The sequence below is a fragment of the Alligator mississippiensis genome, chromosome 9 (assembly GCF_030867095.1).
Source record: "Alligator mississippiensis isolate rAllMis1 chromosome 9, rAllMis1, whole genome shotgun sequence".
NCBI lineage: Eukaryota > Metazoa > Chordata > Crocodylia > Alligatoridae > Alligator > Alligator mississippiensis.
Genome location: NC_081832.1, coordinates 67,168,789 through 67,189,412, shown reverse-complemented (window position 1 = coordinate 67,189,412; position 20,624 = coordinate 67,168,789). Strand labels below are relative to the sequence as shown.

At 48.6% G+C, this 20,624-nt stretch overlaps 1 protein-coding gene across 1 annotated transcript; it reads left to right on the top strand.

Moving 5' to 3' along the window:
* Positions 1-8,420: 8,420 nt before the first annotated feature.
* SOWAHA (sosondowah ankyrin repeat domain family member A) lies at positions 8,421-10,200 on the top strand. Its single transcript, XM_059733421.1, has one exon. The coding sequence runs from the start codon at positions 8,421-8,423 to the stop codon at positions 9,204-9,206; it is 786 nt and encodes a 261-aa protein (XP_059589404.1). The 3' UTR covers positions 9,207-10,200.
* Positions 10,201-20,624: the final 10,424 nt, after the last annotated feature.

Here is a 20,624-nt window from a genome sequence, read left to right as displayed (position 1 = left end):
TTCCTGAAAAGATTTTGAATGCTGGTGGAATTGTTCTGCCTACTGACTGCAGCATGTATTAAGGGCGAGGTTGTGGATTTACCACCAGCCCCGAGTGAGCTGCTCCAGGGTCAGAACAGGGACCAAACCAGAGAGACCCTCTGACTCTGGGGGAAGGGAGTCTGTACCAGCCCTTTTCCTCTCCTCTTTGCCCCAAACAACTGCCATAAGAGGGACATTCTGAACAAGGGGGACAGGGCTCCAGCAGACCCAACAATCCCAGGAGACTGCTTTCCCTTCACCTTGTGACCCAAGCAGGGGAATAGGAGGGCACCTTAGGCCCTTGAAGTCCTATGCAGGTGTACTGAGCCAGTAACAATATTGCCCCTGTTACCAGTAATGTGCTCTCTTTCACACTTGCACAATGCCCAAACCAAGTTCAGACCTCCCCTAGATGCTTGCATATTTTCAGGACTGACTCTGTGAAACCCTGGCTTCCTGTACCATCTGTACTGGCTGAATCGGGGACTGGATTTGGTTTTCTTCATACTTTCCAAGGCAGGTCAAACAAGGTATTTTTTTTGGTTTGGGGTTTTTTTTACCTTTTTACCATAAATGGTTTTCTATTTGTTGTCCTGCAATACGCCTGACTAGAGGCTCTTAGAATACAGCTGTTTTATAGTCATTCCTCTAACATCAGTATTATGGAGGACCTTATTCCCCTTAAATATGAGCAGCACTACTGCTAATACATTGCACTGGTAAATGCTGAGGATTCACAACTTTGGGGAAAGTCAGTAGGAGCTGCAAGTGCTCAGTTCATCTGAAAATATACCCATTTCTGCTGCCCATGAGTCATTCCAGCGAGTTGCCCAAGAGCTTTCAGAACATGTAATCTTCATAGCTGGGAACAGGACCCAATTTTCCTGACTCCTAATCAGAAACAGCCTATTCTCCCATCCCTGTTCAAGCTGAGTTGCCCCTTTTTCTGTGAATAATCTTGATGTGAGAAAGGCAGAGCAGAATCAGCCCCCAAAGAGTGATCTCCATGTGGAACAACTAACAATAGTTTGAATAAACGCACACTTTTGGTGACATGGAAATGTTGTCCACTGAGTAATGTTCTTTAGAACTGGCTGCTGAGGCTCTTGACTTTCAGCAGAGCCCTGCTCATTCATCAGATAAAGCAACTATTAATACCCGCACCCTTCGCCCCACCACTTGTGTGATTGTTTCTCTCTAGAAAGGTTACTGCATAACAAAGGAACAAAGGCAGAGCTATTTGCTTTCATACAATTTGCCCTTTGTTTCTCATGAAAATATTGACAAGGAAACTGGGAAACTGTCTCTTTCCTCTTCTGTTTGTTGCAGAAATTCAGATTCTGTTTAGGAAGAAAATTCAGCTTCCCACCCTGTAAGCACAGCTATCATCTCTGGCCTCTGCTACCCAGGGCAGAGGGCAAACCCACAACCTTCTCCAAAGCAGGATTCCCCTGTCAACGCTCCTTATGTCAGAAGAAGATTGGACTCTACCCTGCCCATTCATCCTTGAATGCTTCCTTCCTCTTCTCTCTTGCATTATCGTAGGATGCCTCACTATCCTAGAGGTACAGCAGAAGTCCCACGTCTTCTTTGTGTATCCACCTTATACACCTTGTGGAGAGGAGCAGGAGTGCTGGACTGGTATGGCTTCCTCCATCATCCTGGAGGTTCAAAAGATATCCCCGAGATGCCTATGTCTGGATATGGATGCCAGACATATTCCAGTTCACACCCTGAAGCCACCCAGTGCTTGTTTGAATAATTGCAATCATCCAAATCTATCCTCCTCCCTTTGAGGGCAATAGCAAAACCCCCACAGGTGAACATACTTGCTAGCAGGGGTAATATCAATGAGCCTGTGATGCTTTGCAGATACCCTCACTGAAAGTCAATACTTCCTCATCAGATAAGTTAAAATGAGAGCCAGTTCCCAATGCTGTGGTATAGCACTAGCAAGCAGAAGGAAGGAAGGAAAGGAAGAAAGAATTTTGGCTTTCTGTACATTTCTTTCATCCCAGCCATTAAATCAGAAATATCAAGATATATAACAGTTGGCTGGAAATCATCTGAGAAGCAGCCCACAGTGTTCCATAAATAACCAAAAATCCCATTGCTTTTTAGGTTTTCAGCAAAAGGAAAAAAAAGAGGGAGGCAAGAGTTTTTATCATTTATTAAGACTGGGATCTTCAGGGGAGCAAGATACACAGCTCCCACAGAATGCCAGGCTCTTTCATTTCTATTAGTGTGAAGAGAAGCTGCTCAGGGAGATGAGGTTCATTCAATATAAGCTCCACAACTGAAGTCAGTTCTCGGACAAAATAAGCCAACTACCACATAACATACACACGAGAGAAAGCAGAGAAACCTTTGCTAATAATCTGAACCCCATGCCAGTGGTTACTCATCCTACAAGAATAATAATTTATGATACCTTGCTCCGGCACAGCAATTTCTACCCAGTGATCGCAAGCACTGTGCAAAGGAGGTCAGTGTCATTATATCTGTTTTGCAGATGGGGCAACCGAGGCACTGGGCAGTAAAACGACTCGCAGGCCACAAATGAACATTACTTATTTAATCCAGGGTCATCAAATGGGGAATTATTGTCTCTCTGACACATTCTTCCTATCCTCCAGCCTATCCAGAGTCCCACAGGGTTCCCACTCCCTGAAAGGCGAGAGCGCAGACTGCGAAGAGACGAGAAGGCTGGCCATGCTAGGCGGGATTAGTCACTCAGAGCAAGGCAGTAAACCACCCCCCGATACTGCCTGCAGCTGGGGCTTTGGTGGACAGAGGCTCCCTTGGGGGACAGTCCCCACAGAGGCATAAGTCACTGTTAGGAGTAGGGATTGATGCAGAGGGGATAGGAAAGGATGTGATGACCCCGTCCATGTGAATCTCAAGATTTCTTTACGCGGTGCCAACAATCTCTCCCTGGAATGCCACCAAATTCTCTGCAAACGTTTACAGACTAAGGCAAGCGCTTCCAAAAAACACTCATCTTTCATTCTTTTTCCTTCTCCTCCTCCTCTTCCTCCTCCATTTGTTCATTTGCAGAGTGAGAAAACATTATGTGTGAAAGCTAGTCCCAGGGTAAGAAAGGACAAAGTCTGAAGAGTGAATTATGAATCTAGACCAGAAATATGAAAGCTGCAGGTGAGGAAAAGAATCAACATGTACAGCCAAACACAGCAATTCATTCTGGATGCCTGTTCATTACTAAAAGTAACCCCTCACAGAGGTTGCCATGTGCCAAGAGGCATTGCTAATGCAGGGGTGGCATTAGTAAAACGCCACACACAAGAGGCAACATCGGCAAAGTGTGAGGTTATTGTACAAGCAATGTAAAAGGCACAGAGAGGGTGTATTAGCAAAACTGAAGAGCTACAGGCAGCATGCAGCTAACACGCTATTAAGTGAAAGAACATTTGTACAGCAAAGAGACTTGGAGGACTGGCTCAGTGCCACCGCAATGGGAGATTCCTCCCTAGCTTGCACCTGCAGCCATACGGCTGAGGGCAAGCAAAACTCGGGGACATCCGAACCCCAAGTCTCCGGGCATGGGCTTGCACATAGGATGTCTGCCAATGGATTTGGAAGTATCTGAAGCCCCAGGCTGGGATGAGAATACTTGCCGGTAGCAAGGCCACATATAGTTCTTGGATTAGTCAAATGGATTTGGACCTGAACTGGCTAATTTGACCTGGGACACGAAACATTTTCCTTAAAAATAAAAAAATAAAAAGATTTGAGAAGAGACAGAGGGGTCACACATAGAGACTGTTCGACCCAAGCTGCACGAGAAGACTCTCACATCAGCAGCAAGGAGTATGGAGGACCACAAAGGAGGCCAGTGCTAGATAACCAGGGGTAGGAGGAGCAGAGAGAGGAAAGCCCGCAAGGAAGATTGAAGCACAAAATATGTCTTTCAAATGGAAGCTTTGGCAGCAGGATGGGCCGTATTTTTTCTCCAAGTTCAAGACACTCACAAGAAAACAAGTTTTATTTTATTTTTCACATTCTTTCCTCCATGGACAGCTACTTTTATCTCTCTGCCTTCCAGCCCACTGGCTCTGCTCACTTAGCGTTCAGTCTCCCTTGCTGTTTTCCAAGCAAACTGCTGGGTTATTCAAGAACCAATTTCATGGCCCCATTTGGCAGAGAGTGCTCAAAAGAAAAGAAGCCTTGAGAGCTGAATGTCATGCCTTCAAAAAGGCCTCTGGGCACAATCCTTCCCTCAAAGAAGTCAAGGGAAATTTGCTGAAGGTTTTCCCATCTATTTATTTAAAATAATATTAAAAAAAAAAGCAGATGTACAAGAAAACGAAGGAAAAAATAACAGATATGGCAACACATTCAGAATTCTTCTCTATACAGTTTCTCTCACAAGTACTTACATAACAAAATACCATTGTGTTGCAGAGATTTGATCCATTTATAATTCACAGTTTGATTCAGGCAGTTTTTTCTCCTTATTTCCAGAGGAAAGGATCTATAATTCAGAAAAATCAACAATTGATGAGATGTCCAACTATAAACAAAAAATTCTTGAGAAATATAAAGACTGGACCTTACAAAGTGAACCAGTTTACACATGTCTGAAGCTGGGGTATTGATTTGGACAACTGAGCCAAAAATCCTTATTTGAGAAGGCTGGGGCAGAAGGTTTGACCTAGTCCAAGCAACTCCCGGATGGCTGAAGGGAATGTCCTTTGAGACACAGCATGGTTTGTAATTTCATAGGCTGGACGCTGGAAATAGCTCAGCATCACTCAGGATGGGCCCTAAATCTCTGTATCTCAGACAATCACGTGGCATTGCTGGCACAGGCACAACTGAAAGGATTGTATCGCTCACACAGCTGCATTTCTGCTATAAGCAAAGCAGCTAACCCGGAAAAATGGTTCTTTCTCCCGTGTCTGAATAGCTCCAGAACAGCTGAATGAATTGCTCCATCTTCCCCAACTAAAACAAGCGTGATCTTTTAGGTGAGCCAGCAAGGTAAAACTCCAGCCTGAACACATTACCATATGTTTAAATTAAAATATCTTACAAACAACCCAGAACAGAGGGTTAAATCTTAGCCCTGTCCTCAGATCCACGTAGCTGGACTCCCACCTCTGAAGTCAGCGCTGCTCTAGGATTCCCCAGAGGCAGGATCAGGGCTGCAGACTGGGATCAGGGCTGTAGACTGCAGTTCAAGGAAGACACTAGTGTCTCCTCGGACATATCCCTACAACAGGTCGCTAACCCCTGTTCTGGCTGCTGGGGACTGGCTACTAAACACAAGTAACAGATAAACACATGGCTTATCAAGCCAGCAAAAAGACAAACAAAACATTAGGGCTGATTAAGAAGGGAATTGTAAACAAAATGGAAAGTATCATCATGTTCCTTTATAAACCCACAGTGCAGCCACTTGTTAAATATGGTGCCCAGTTCTGGTCCCCACACCGCAGAAAGGATATGGGACAACTAGAGACGATCCAGAGAAGGGCAACCAGGTTGATTAGTGCTATGGAGGGGCTTCCACATGAGGAGAGACTAAAGAGGCCAGGACCATTCAATTTATAGATTCATCCATGTCAGGGGCTGGAAGGGACCTCACGAGATCAGGTCCAACCCCCTGCGCTTGGGCAGGAAAGACCGCTGGGGTCAGACCCCAGCAAGGTGGGAGACCAGACATTTTTTAGAGATCCGTGAGAGGGGACACAAGAAGGGGTTACAGAGTACGTAAGGGGGAAGAAAAGGTCAGTAGGGATGTATTATTTCGTATATTTACTCCCTCTCACAATACAAGAACTAGGGGTCGCAACGTGAAGTGAGGAGGTCTGAATTTAAAACTAACAAAGGAAGCTCTTTTTCATGCTGCGCTTCATTAAAGCGAGGGGCTCGCTGCCAGCACAGCCACATTCATCAAGGTGCTGGGCATAGGGTGGCCATCATGGAGGACAGTCTGGTTGTCCTCTGTCCTCTATTGATATGAAACCGGGAGCCTTTACATTCCCTATTTTTGTCTTGAAGAGAAAAATAGAGGACATAAAGGCATCGGGTTTTGTATCCAGAGGTGACCAGAGCAGGGTGTGAGGCCTGGGGCAAATCAGCCTATTTGGCAGTGGAGGGGGTGTGCCAAGCAGCCAGACGTGAAGCCGGTGGCAGCATGGAGTCACCGGGACTGCTCTGCCCACTCCGTGGGGCCCCCCAAAGCGTGGGGCATGGACTCATCACCCCAATTCACTCCCCACCCCCCAGGATGGCCCTAGTTTGCATCAATAGAGGACAGAGTAACAGAAAACCAGAATGGCCTCTATGACAGCAACCCCAGCTGGGCGCTGTCTTGGGGGAAAGGGGCATCGGCAGCTTGTGAGCAGGGCAATGAGAGGTACAGCCTCTGCCTGGACCTTGAATACCCGGCAGGAGAAACACCATGTATTTGGGTCCATGAAGGCAGTTTCCCTTAAGCGCTTCTGGGGATAACCATTCTTCTGGCATGGTTTAGTACTCTCCGAGGTGTTGGGGCTTAAAGCTCACTTTATGGAAACGGGAGGAGAGGTTATTGCGGGACCCCTGGCACAGCTTTACGAGCACTCGTGGTGCTCTGGCATCGTGCCAGAGGACTGGAAAAGGGCCAACGTGGTTCCCATTTTCAAAAAAGGGAGGGAGGAAGACCCAGGAAACTATAGGCCAGTCAGTCTTACCTCAGTCCTGGGGAAGCTTTTTGAGAGAATTATCCTGGCGCATGTCTGCAAGGGGCCAGCAGGGGAGGTTATGCTTAGGGGCAACCAACATGGGTTCATTTGAGGCAGGGCCTGTCAGATCAACCTGGTGGCCTTCTATGGCCAGGTCACAAAATCCTTGGACGCAGGTGTCACGGTGGACATAGTCTTTCTGGACTTTAGGAAGGCCTTCAGCACTGTCTTTCACCCCATTCTCATTAGAAAAGTAGGGAACTGTGGCGTTGACAACTACACAGTCAGATGGGTCACTAACTGGCTGGAGGGCCGCACCCCGAGAGTGGTGGTGGACGGGTCTTATTTGACCTGGAGGGACGTGGGCAGTGGGGTCCCCCAGGGCTTGGTCCTCGGACCCGCGCTGTTCAACATCTTCATTGGCGACTTGGACAAGGGGGTGAAAAGCACCCTGTTCAAATTCGTAGATGACACTAAGTTGTGAGGAGAAGTGGGCATGCTAGAAGGGAGGAATAGGCTGCAATCGGATCTGGACAGGTTACAGGGGTGGGCAGATGAGAACAGGATGGGTTTCAACACTGGCAAGTGCCGGGTGCTGCACCTGGGGAGGAAGAACCAGCAGCACACCTACAGGCTGGGGAACTCCCTTCTCCTCAGTGCAGAGGCAGAAAAGGATCTTGGAGTCATTATTGATGCCAAAATGAACATGGGCCGACAGTGTGGGGACGCGGTCAGGAAAGCCAACCGTACCTTGTCACGCATACACAGATGCATCTCGAGCAGGTCCAAGGAGGTGATCCTCCCCCTCTGTGCGACACTGATCAGGCCGCAGGTGGAGTACTGTGTCCAGTTCTGGGGGCCGCACTTCAGGAGGGATGTGGACAGCATGGAGAGGGTCCAGAGGAGGCCACCCGCATGATCAGGAGCCAGCAGGGCAGGCCCTACAAGGAGAGGCTACGGGACCTGAACCTGTTCAGCCTCCACAAGAGAAGGCTGAGGGGGGATCTAGTGGCCTGTTACAAACTAGCCGGAGGGGACCAGCAGGCATTGGGGGAGTCCCTGTTCCCCCGAGCACTACCAGGAGTGACTAGAAATAGCGGTCACAAGCTGGCAGAGGGTAGATTCAGGCTAGACATCAGGCGGCGATACTTCATGGTCAGGGCGGCTAGGATCTGGAACCAACTTCCAAGAGAAGTGGTGCTGGCTCCTACCCTGGGGGTCTTTAAAAGGAGGCTGAATGAACACCTTGCTGGGGTTGTTTGACCCCAGTGCTCTTTCCTGCCATGGCAGGGGGTCGGACTTGATGATCTGCTCAGGTCCCTTCTGACCCTACCAGCTATGAGGCTCCCCCCCAGCTTGCTCCTGCAGCCACATAGCTGAGGGCAGGTGAAACTCAGGGCATCTGAGCCACAAGTCTCCAGACTGCACAAGTCTGCACATAGGATGCCCACCCAAAAACCTTGGAAATACCAGAAACCCCAGGTGCGGATGGGGGATGTTTGCCGGTGGTGGGGCTGCTTATGAGCCCCGGCTCTGGCTGGAACACGGAACATGTCTTTTTTTTAAACAGGAGGGCAGGGCGGGGGCCCCGGTGAGAGCCGCCGCGGCCCCTCGGAGGTAGGTGTTGCCGGGGCGGGCACAGCGCGGCTCCTCCCCGCCGAGGGGGCGCACGGCGGCAGACCCTGCGGCGGCGGCGGCGGCGGCGGCGGGATGAGCGCGGAGCGCCCCGCGCGGCGCGCGCTGCCCGGCGTGGCGGCGGCGGCGGCGGAGGCTGCGGCGGCGGAGGCTGCGGCGGCGGCGGGGTCGCGGGGCGCGGCGGTGCCGCTGGAGCCGGCGGAGCACGAGTGGCTGGTGCGGGCGGCGGCGGGGCGCTGGAGCGCGCGGCTGCACGGGTTGCTGCTGTCGCGGGCCGGGCTGGCGGCGCAGCGGGACTTCATGTCGGGCTTCACGGCGCTGCACTGGGCCGCCAAGACAGGCGACTGCGACATGGCGGCGCGGCTGCTGGCCGGCGGGGCCGCGGCCGTGGACGCCCGCTCGCACGGCGGCTACACGCCGCTGCACATCGCCGCGCTGCACGGCCGCCACGAGCTGGCCGCCGCGCTGGTCCGCACGCACCGCGCCCGCGTGCACCTGCGCGACCACAGCGGCCGCCAGCCGCACCACTACCTGCGGCCCGGCGCCCCGCTCGCCCTGCGCCTGCTGCTGGCCGACCCCGCGGCGCGCCCGCCCGCCCCCGCCCCCGCGCCGCTCGCCGCCTCCGTCCTGGGCTCCGCCACCACCTTCCTGGCGCTCGGCGTGCTGTCCGACGACGCCGCCTTCGCCGACCTGGCCCGCGGGCTCCGCAGCGCCCGCCCGGCGCCCAGCGCCGCCAAGAAGGGCAAGAGCCGCGGGGCGCTGCCGTCCTGCTCCTCCCTGGACGCCGGCGGGGAGCGCGAGGAGGCGGCGGCGGCGGCGACGCGGCGCCGGCCCGTGTCCGAGCTCTTCTTCGGCCACTAGCGCGCCCGCCCCGAGGAGCCCGGCGCGGACGAGGAGCCGGGGGCTGCTGCCGGAGTCCTTCACACGCGGAGCCGCGCGCTGGCCGCCGGCTGCTGGCAGACGGCTTTTATACAGCGGGTTTCAAACCGGGGGGAAAGCAAAGAGAGCCGCTTTCTTTCTCTTTTTTATGAGCTTTCCAGCTATTTTGGTAACGGATCATGAAGAGAAACCTCTGTTTTTAAGGAAAATACCCCCATATTCTCTCTATATTTAACATGCTCACTTTTTTTTTACCAAAAACCCCCCCAAAAAATAACTCTCTGGTAGGAAGTCCAGACTGTCCTGGTTGTTGTCCAAATGATTTCATTATACGTCAAATGGAAAAACCGGTTTGGAAGTGGTGAATGCAGCCTTAGCCTACCAAAACACTATATATAACCTGTCTACCTCGGTTTAAACGCTAGATTGGCACTGTTCGCGTCGGTATTTCTGAGCAAACGGGACCTGCCACCTATCTTGATATTACTGTGAACTTTTGAACTAAGGAACGATGCATTCGTGTGCAAGAGAGCCAGACGCAAAACTTCCTAAATGCTTTTGTTAAAGTTAAAAACGTACAGGCGTAGGGGGACTTTTCTGAGAGAGCAGCTGTTTATAATGTGGATAGCCAACGGGAAAAGAAAAAGTTTAGTCAGCGATGTTCATTGTTTGTCCCATTTACCTTAAGTTTTGTGTTTTGACGTATTTACAAGCAGGAGTTATAAAATCAGGGTTGAATGCTGTGCTTGGTGTTTCCTAGCAGACTGCCTGCATGGCCACTGTGAAAGCAACCTGTATCTGGACAATGTGAATCACTGACCTAACGCTTGGTTTTCCCTTTCCTCTTTCTGTCTGTCTGTTCAGACAGCGCTGCACATAGTTCCAAAGAGCATGTGACTTCTGCATCGATTGCCATATATTTCTCAATACATTGATGTATTTATTTTGATCAAAAGTACAACAAACCGCAGTCAAATTCCTTAGTCTGACTGGTTCTTTGTGCAGAAGCATGCGGTCTGACCGGGTTGCATTGTGTATTGTAAACCTAGAGGAGCCATCAGGCTTCTTGGGAGCTCCTTTCTGTTCAGCTGATGCATTTGCATGGTGCTGTTTCCTCATAAGGTCTCAGCGCTCTTTGCTCAAGTAGGTAAATGTATCCCATGCTCGGTAGAGAAGGCTGCGTGGCTCAGCCTTGACCTTGCTGGAACGCTGCTGAATTATACCAGCGAGGAGATGGCCCAGTGCAAGGCAGCATGAGTGGCCACGCTGGGAAGCAGAATCCACGTCTGCTGACTCCTGTGGCCAGTCTGCTAGGACCAGAATACTTTTTCTCTTTAAACAGCTCCCATCTTTAAAAAGCCACCAGCTGATTCAGGTACAGAGGACAAAGGCAGTAGTTATGCTGCATCTGTTCTGCTTGATAAATCCCCTTTAGATGTTCAGGTTTCTGCAGTGAAACGTTATCTCCCTGCTTTGAAATTCTTTTTAGGCTGGTGGTTTTGGAATGTTTTGGGTTCAGCCTCAATTTAAACCTGATGCTTCCTCGTTCTGGCTGCAGAACAGGCTTCTTTGAAATAGTCCGGTGAGTATGCTGCACTGCTATGCAGGTGGAAAGGGGACTCGCCCTCCCCCTTTTCATATCTCCTTTTGTTTCCCGTGTAAAACACACCGCAGGCTATGCTTATCCCCATCGTAAGTTGATTTCAGGGATGGGTTTGACCCTGCTTCTCGGATGGTTTGTTGTGGATGGGCCCCAGTTCCATGCTGAACTGATATGGGCAAGGAAATTAATTGGGAGGTGTTTAACAGGAGACAGGTCTTTAAGAGGAGATTGGACAAACGCCTGGCTGGGGTTGTTTGAGCCCAGCGCTCCTTCCTGCCCAGGGCAGGGGGTCAGACTCGATGATCTACTGAATTCCCTTCTGACCCTAGAAATCTATGAAATGGTAATGAGAAAGTGCTTCACTATTTCTAAATTTAGAGCTGGTAAGGTAAGGGGAAAAAAAGCTTGCCTCGTTGCTCGTGATCGTGAGCATCAACTGATGTGGCAGGTGCTAACCTTGGCACAGTGCAAAGGCAGATCAAATCCTCTCAGTGCAGCAGAAGAAAAGCCCAATGCAATTATAAAAAAGCTCGACAGGATCTCTTCCCGAAGATGTATTTGTGGATCTCTTGACAGTGAAGGTTTTGTTCTGTTCTATCAGCCCTAATGGGTAGACGCACATTACAAAGCTTGAGCAAAGTGAGGGCACTTCAGCTAGTAAATACGCTGCGCTGCTATGTTCCTGAGAACAGTATCCAGCATGACTCAGCCTCCTCTCATCCTGAGGCTTGTTCATCAAATATGGATATACTCGCAATACATATTCATAATGTAGGTCTGAATCTTCAGTACTATTTTTGAGAAACTACTTAAATGTTCTGCAGGGGGAAAAAGGCATGCATACAGTAGGCGTTTCTTAGTACAATACAGCACGACTATCTTTACCGCAGAAAAAACGTGTATTTTCACATCAACACAGCTTTCGATGTAAAATCCAGCGGAGGCACTTTTTATTTTGATCGGGCTAACAGAGGTAAATATTGCATTAAAAGAAATTGCAGGGAAGACAAAACCAGTACATCTTTACTATGAATCATTGGGACCGTGCTCTGAGGTATGTTAGAGACCTTGCAAAGCAAACAATGCAGAGTTCACAGTTTATATACACTAGAGAGGTGAGGCTGCCCATCAACAGGTTCACTTACAGTGACTCACTTCATCTCTTAGTGGACAGATTAAGAAACGTGTTATTTATACAGGCTATTTCCCACTGCTGTCTGCCTTTCTAGATGCTGAGAGATACCCAGAGATACTAAGAATGAACCCATTGTTCTGGGAGGGAATTCAATCATAAGTTGAATCAAAACCAGCATCTTCCTTTTTCTGTGTTTCTTTTTTTGTGTGTTCCGGTTTGTGTTGTGAAGAAGACACAGGATTGAAATCCCAGCCAAATCAGAGACACCATTCTTGGCAGCAGATGGATTCTGCAGTATAACAGATCCCCTTTATATCTCATTACTTGCGGGTCAAATCAACAAACCTTAATTAGGCAAAATTCCCACTGAACTCAATAGTAAGTTTTGTATGAATGAGCAACTGCAACAAAGCGGCCCATGATGCTTTAATACAATAGATATTTTGCATGGGAAATGGTTTAACTGTTTACTGCTTTGTATCCAGTTCTCCGTCTGAGCTGGGGCTCAAGAGATCTAGGTTGTATGCCTTGGCCACTAGCATTTTGGATGACATCTCCGCTTCTCTCTCCGTAGATAAGAAATAATTATACTGATTTCTGTAAAGTGCTTTAAGATCTACTTATGAAACCACCATGTAACACTGAGGTACTGGTATTATACGCTTATATATTTAATCATAGTCTTATATAATGGAATTTAGAGCAACATTTTAAAGATACGTAGGCGTATCAAGTTGATTCCCCCATAGTCTGCAAAGCCTCCTTAACATTTTGAAACACCCAGACCAGGTTACATGAAAACAGATTGTGCTTTAGCTGAATTGCACTAAGGGCCAGTAAGTCTAACAGCTGCAACGAGGCCTGCAGATGCACAGCTCCAGCCAACAGTCCCTGATGAGAGCGTGCACAAGAAAGGCTGGACTTGGTTCTGAGAGACATGCTTATTTGTTCACAACACAGCATCATGCTCCCGTGGTCAGCTCCAGATAATAGTTTTGTGGGATCCTGAACATCCCTTTCAAGGCCTGGCCCGTTCCATGAAAAATCTTGGGATCTGCCACCCTGCCTTGGAAAAGAACCACTGTTAAGAAGATTTTACCTTCAGGCTTTTAAATACATGAGAAAACATGGTCTTGTGAATAGACTCTCATGCCATCTTCCGTGGCCAGCAGCAAAGCTACAGTCAGCTAAGCATTGTTTTAAAGGTCTCAGTATTTTTTTTTTTAAGAAGCCTACTGTATCTCTCACACAGCCAGATTTGGAGAGCTGCTGAATACCCACAGCAGATAGGAACCCAGAAAGCCCGGATATTTTTGAAGATGCTGCCTCATCCTCTTTTACGGATGAGGAAATGGCAGCACGCAGGCTAAGCCTGGTCTCGCAGAGGCACCAGGGTTCGGTAAAGTGTTATCAGGAGGGCAAAATACTAAGCATGTCCCCAACCACACTCTTTCACAACCACTTTGAAATTAAGCAAAGTGCAAATATAACTCACCGAGAAAGTCTCCTCCTCGTCTTCTCCCCTGCACACTGCTGCAACATGACCCACATTTGCCTCCCAGTTTACATAGCAATCAAAATAAAATGGCACCAGGACAATTACTGATATTTCCAGTGATTTGTTCTAATGAAGAAACCTCTACATAAAGAGGTTATTAACCTGCATTTGGCACATACGCAACAGGCACAAACGATGGGTCTGTAAGGGGGGAAAACAGACCAAGGGCATAGTTACTATTATAGTGAGGAACATGCTTGAGCAATTCACTTCCTAGCATTTAGTTCATTAATATTAAGTACAAAAATCTCCTAACCCTCAGCTCTTGAGTACTGCTGGCCACAAGCCTGTTAACCAGTGTTTTCATAGTCGTTGCAAAAATAGACCATGCTAACATACAGTGCCAGGGTTTTATTCACCACTGGCAAAGGGAGCTAAAGCTACATATTCTTCAAAGGTGATGTCCCCTCCACCTCAGTATCATTGACTGGCTTGGAGAGGATCCTGGCTAGGGAGAGTGGGGGTACTTTGGTACCCAAAGCTGAGGGAAGGACGTGATTTTTTGGAGTCCTGACCAATTCACAGTCTTCCAGAACGTCAGGTGGACCTGCGGTCCTCCTCCCCGTCTCTCTTTATGGCCTGCCTGGCCCTGGGCACAAGGGCAGAGTGAGCCCGGAGCCATTAAACATTTTCAAAAGGGCTCTACAGCCCCCGTCTCGCTTGGTTCCCTCTGCTTCAGCCCCGGCATCTCTGCAGTATCATTAGAGGTAGGCCCATCTTCCCCAACTTTGTTTCTTCACCCCTCTGGCCCACCCCAATGCTTCCCCTGCACTGACACTGAGTACAGCCGAAGGCGGAGTACAGCGGGCTGTGCATGCAGTGCGAGACGTTCATGCTCCATCTGTTGCCACTCTTGCATGTTTCCTACCCTCTACTGGAGCAGCATCAAGGGGCCAGGGAGAGATTCACACCCAGTGTTTTATTCTCATTTTGTTCTCACCTGGCACGGGTGTAAATGACACAACAAGAAGCAAGATGCATGAGGAATCATCACAACGTCTCACTCCAGACAGTCCTGAAAGCTGGGATATTCCCAACCTTGGTTTACAAGAGACAGAACTAAAAAATGTGAAGTTAAAAATGCAAGTATTCCAAGATGGATATATGCACTATCCAACACATGCTGGTTTCTTGTACTGTATGGAAACATAGCTTTAAGACCAAGGCTTTGGTGGAAAGAAACACCGATGAAATTAAACTTCGAAGAACAATTCACCTGCCTTGGCGCTTCAACATTTAAGTGTATTTCGTGTTGATACTTTATCAGCCTGGCCCTCATTTAAATCTGAGATTTTTTTCTTCCTACTGAGGGCCAGGGAGTGAAGTCCCATCCATTCAGGGCTTTATAGGTCAGAACTAGCACCTTCAATCTGATCACCAAACAATACGTCTCCGTTACAGGTTTGCAGGTCAAGGGGTGACATCATCAAAGTCTTCTCAGTACTTGTATGGGGAGCTGAAATCTGGTGATGGAGGGCTCCTCAACCCAGCAGGCAGCAACAGAACAGGACCTGAAGGCAGGAAGCCCGACCAGCATACCCTGCCTGGAGAAAATGCAGTTGACGCCAGCAAACAACAGGCCTTCTTGCCAATATTGCTTACACTGATTGGGTGAAGGAAACAAAATATCCCAGCAAACACCTGTGCCTAGCACAGGGATTTTGTTCTTACAGTCGCATCACAGCTCACAGTGCTAACCAACAGCCAGACTGGCAAGACTTTGCTGGGCAGACCCAGCCTCGCAGTGCAATTATCCTCCATCCTTGAGGAGTCCAACTATGTGAACAAGGACCAGTAGAAAGCAGACAAGCACTTTCTTTTAATATTAGTCATACTCATAACCCAGTGGGGAAGTTACTTTAGGGGTTAATTCAGTCCAGCTTAGACATACGCAGGGTGCCCACTGCTGTAGTACTAAAGCAGGGGTTTTCAACCTTTTTTGGTTGGTGTACCCCCGGTGTCCAGTCGAACAGCAGGGAGTTCCCGAGTGGGGTGGGGGTGTTCCCCCCATGGGCAGCAGCAGTGAATCCAGAGGCACCGGTGGCAAAACTGGAAGTGCTGCCAGCGAAACTGGGAGTGCCCTGCTTCTCCATGCTGCTGCCGCATACTCCCTGGGGCCTTCCCAAGTACCCCCAGGGGTACACGTACCCCTGGTTGACAACCCCGGTACTACAGCATCTCACAATCAAATACATTTATCCTCAGTACATCCCTGTGAGGTAGAGCAGGGCTACTGTCCTCATTTTACCCAGGCTTTGTCCGGACTAGGGAGGGTTTGCTGGGGCAGCTATACAGGTACAGCTGTCCTTCAAGTGGCCACATGGCTTAGATCAGTAAAAGTCCTCATACCAGTTCCCCAAATGGAAAAAGACTTCTCTGTCAGTGTAACATCTACCCTGCTGTGCTGGCACAGCCGTATTAAGGTGTAACTTACTGCACCAGCTGTCAGTCCCATTTCTGAGTGTGACTCCGGGCTAAGAGACAAGCCCACAAAGACACAGGAAGTCAGTGGCAAAGCATGGAATGGACCTGCCGTCTCCCAAGTTCCCAACCTGAAACCAAAACCAACAAAGCGCCACTCCTGCCCAATTCCTCCCACTGCGGGAACACTTCCAGGATTCAACTTGCTTCAGTTCGTGGGTACTCAGGCGGTGGGCATGCAGCTGTCAGCAGGAGATTAGAATCTGTCTATGGTCTGCCTATCTAGTTTCCTCTCTTTTTGGTTCACAAAAGAGTTGCCAAGCAGTTTTATAAGGGTGCTTTGAAGTGACTTCACCCCACTGGAATTTATTTAATATTTTTCACCATACTCTCTTCATCCTGTTTAAATTGGCTCCCACAATATCCTTTCTTTCACAGGACTTGAAGGACAGCCACATCTAAGAGCTGGTATTATCTCTGCCTTATCAAGTTTAAAGCAAAGCACAACTTTAAAGGGCCTGAGTCACTAATAATATTGAGCTCAGAACATAAAAGTGAAATTACTGTTTGTGCCAGAGACAGACCGTAGCCACACTAATTGGTGGGTTGATTCTTAGTAGATGCTGCTTGGTAGGAGCCTTTTGAAGGTTTTAGCTTCTTTACAGTCATGGTTTGGAGGCATTTTGGCAAAGGTATGAGGTGAGGGAAAGCATCTTTGTCCATGCTGTACTTGATTTATAGGCAGGACTTGATTTCCCAAAGCCTTGAGACTGTATTGAAAGGGAACATTTCCTCATCATAGCAATTAAAACACTGAATAGTAAGGTGTCCCTTGAGCCAGGCAAAGTAGATTCACCACCACCAGTGTACATAAGTCCTTTTGTGTACCTGCAATATTTAGATAATGCCAGAAATCATCAGCATTCCTGCCTGGGAAAGTCTCGTATGGTGGGGGGGGCGCTAAGATTTTTCTTTGTTAGGGTTTCTGACTTTTCAAAACCAAAACCAAAACCGCCACTTCCTGGAGGCTCAATATTCTCTTCCCTTACCGTCTGTTTTTCTCCTCTCCTTTTTTCTTGCTATTAAAATCGAAGTCCCTGGACTCACTGAAAATCTAGCTGTAATACATTCAGGAATGCAGTGCTTGTACAGAATTAATTCAGCTTTGCTGTGGTAAATGATTTCTGTAAATCAGCATGTAAAGGACTTGAGCACCAGGCTGAACTACAACATGGGTAGAGTCAGCGCTGGGCCCCAAGCATCCCAGTTCAGCTGCTCCAGGAACCAAGGATCTATGCTTTTGCAGTGCTCAGACTCCCTATCAGGACTGTCTCTTAAGGCCCACTCCTGAGGGGAGCTGAGTGACATCAGTTTGCATCAACTTCAATGGAAGATGAAAGGGCTCAGCACCTTGAAAGAGGAGTCAGCATCTCACAGGACTGGGCTTTTACTCCATGACTGGCTTATGTGCATTTGTGTGCTTCTGCTTGCATTTTGCTGAAGCTGTTGCACATATCAAGAGATATCATTTAGGGGCCAGAGTCGCAGGAGGCTTTCCAGGTCCTGACCAGTGGAAACGCCATGAGGAAACCAGACTTCATGATATTTTGCCCCTTGATATTTTTCCCCAAGGAGCAGGAGAGGGAGGAGGGGATCATATGAACCCGAGTCAGAAATACCTAGACATTTGGGGTCCTGCCGAGTTCAAGAGAACAGTCTTGTGTGTAATGTGCTCCATGTGTGCATTATATGGCATGCTATAAGTCCCCCTGTGACACAGCTATTGACCTAGCTCTCCTTAGTGAAGCAGATGGTCTCAGCATGGCCGTAACACTGACACTTCCTTCTTCAATAGCAAAGCAGAAATACAGCAGTGTATGAACATTTCCAAGGCCATTACAGTACAGTGGGTGCGCGCACGTTTGTGTTTGTGTCCATGCATGTTGGGGCTCATAGGTTCATAGACGTAGGGTCAGAGGGGACCTGAGCAGATCATCAAGTCCGACCCCCTGCCCTAGGCAGGAATGAATACTGGGCTCATATGACCCCTGGTAAATTTAAGCTCATGTGACCCCAGCTAGGTAGTTATCAAGCCTCTTGGGGATGGAGTAGGGGAAGCTGTCACTTTTCTACAGGCAGCTTTCCCCCATCTCTTGGTACGTAGTATGAGGAGCTACTGACCAGGTCAGTCTTTAAATAGCAGAGGGACAGGGCATTATCAATCACTAGATAGAATATTCTTTTGCCTGATAAGGACAAGGACATGGACATTTGGTCACCACTCGTCTCCCATCTCTTATATCTTGATCATCAAAGGGCACGCACCTCAGAATCAGGAGGGAGCTACTTCACTGGAGCTACTGAAACAAATGCTCGTGCTGTTCCTTAGCTGCACCAGAGGACAGCAGCAACAGGAACAGAGGTCTCTACAGTCCTCTCCAAAGTGGCGTCTTCCATGGGGCAGCTTAGGTTATCAATAGGGCCCTTCCAGGAAGCTTAATAGACAGAAACCCTCACACTGATACGTTTTTAAAGAGGAGCCCTGTTGTTCTCTACAGCAAAGCTATCCGTTCAATCAGTACTTTAGTGCAGTGATTTTAGCAATGAGATGACTCAGCATCAGAGGCCTTGTGACATTTTAGATGTCTCTGTTACAACAGACAATCAGATGCATTCAAGGTTAAACCATGCAGTGAACCTGTTGCTCTTTGAGTTAGTTTTGTGCTGCCACTGGTACAAGTCCAAGAAATTGCCTGACCAGCCTTTAGCAAATACACGGGCTCCTTTCTGGGCACTGGAAACTAGTTTTGCAGTGTGGGACTCTTACGTTCAGAGTGCTGAGCCTTTAAAGCTGAGGGCTGTTAGGTTTATTAGATGCAGTTCTCACCAGCATCTACAAGACCCATTGCAGATCATGGGCACAGTCAAACTGACTCTTGAACCTGCCATCAGGTCCAGATGGAAAGAACCCTGCCTCGGCACAGAGCCCAGTCGAAGGGTGTCAGTGCAACCTCCATGCACAAAGGTCTGACAGCACCTGCCAAAGTCAATGTAAAATGTCTCATGCATTTCAGCGTGTGCTCTAAATTCCAGCATGTATTCCCATGGCATGAGTACCATTTCAACTCTTATTGCTAGGGGTACACTAGGGATGTATGTTCTCTTCTGCAGTGGTCACTCGCTCTCCTCCTTCTGTGGGGGGCGTTCAGGAATCAAGTTGGGCCTAAGATGATTGAAAGGGATCCTCTTTATTCAGAAATCAGTTCCAGGTGCCTCTGCTTAATAGAGCATGTGCTGTCTCATCTCTTCTCACAGACTTTTTGTGTCTGGGGACCTAAACTTCCCACTACCATATTGCCCTTCCTTACCACACAAGTTAGTCTCTAAGGCTAAGGACAGAAATTACATATAAACTGGTTTAAGTGATCATAAACTGGTTTACACCAGAAACAGAACAGAAGTTCAGTGCAACCTGTTTCAAAATGGCCAGAACTGGTTTAAGATAAACCTGGTTGAATGTAGTCTCAGACTTAACTGATTTGGGTCAAACTGGTTTATGAAACTTCTGTCCCAGACTGCTACCGGGTTCGAGTTAAAGCATAGTTCCCCAGCATCCCAGCATGCTTTCCAGCCCAGGCTGGGCTGGGTTATTTGCTCCAGCAGAGAAGGGCTGGGTGGGGTAGGGCGGGGAAGGCAGGGATTCACCCCAGCAAACCTCAGCTGGGGCCTGGGTTGTGGGGGAGGGGGGCTGAAACCCCCTTTCCCCTCAGTACAGAGCTGCCCAGTCACAGCCAACCTACTGTTGGCTGTGACTGGGGACTACAAATCCCAGAGACACCTGGAAGCAAGAAGAGGAAGTGATGAGCAACCCTGCAGAGTCCTGTTGCTATGATTCTGGACTGCAAATCCCAGAGACCTCAGGGGCAGCAGGAAGAGGAAGCAAACACAGCCCATGCTGGCTATGCCAGAGAGCTGTGCTCTACCACCCCTAGTGCCTGGCCTGAGTCACTGCAGGAATGTGGTCGCAAAAAGTAAATATCTGTTCACTTGTTAGTCAGTTTAATTTCTGCAGCTTAGACTAACCTGCAAAGACTGAACGGATTCAGCTTTGGGCTTTTTGACTGTCTGTACTTAGCCTATGGAACCACTCCTGCCCCGTCGTCTTCTTTTCTCTAACATTATGGCAGCCCTGGCTTGTCCTTCCCCCACCCGTGCAACCAATAACTTGTATTTCACTTGGTTTAGTTGCAATTAGTCCCTGCATACTGTGACTCGACCTATTTAACTGTTCATTTTATGCACCAATGAAATCTTCCTAACGCAAGAACCTCCTCCAGCAGAGATTCTCAACCAGGGTGTTGCAGCACCCGGCGTATCTTGAGATTCTTTCAAGGGTGCCATAGGGTGCTTCACACTGTTAGCACTGTTAGGTGTGCAAACATGATTCACAGGATAAACCCAGAGATTTCAAATAGAAATCTACACTGTCAAAACCATTCTGCCCTGTTGAGGGCTTTTGGAGTTCTTTGCAGCAGAAGAATGGTCCTTGTATTTTTCTGAAGTAAAAAAATGAACGGATGCTAAAAGCTGGTATTTTCTGAGGGGTGCCTTGAGTCTAACAAGGTTGAGAACCCCCGTACTACAGGTTCGTGCTGTCAGTCCTTGTTAAGCGGTGGAGTGAGG

Coding starts and splice junctions, on each gene's coding strand:
- SOWAHA (XM_059733421.1), top strand. CDS start 8,421: ATGAGCGCGGAGCGCCCCGCGCGGCGCGCGCTGCCCGGCGTGGCGGCG.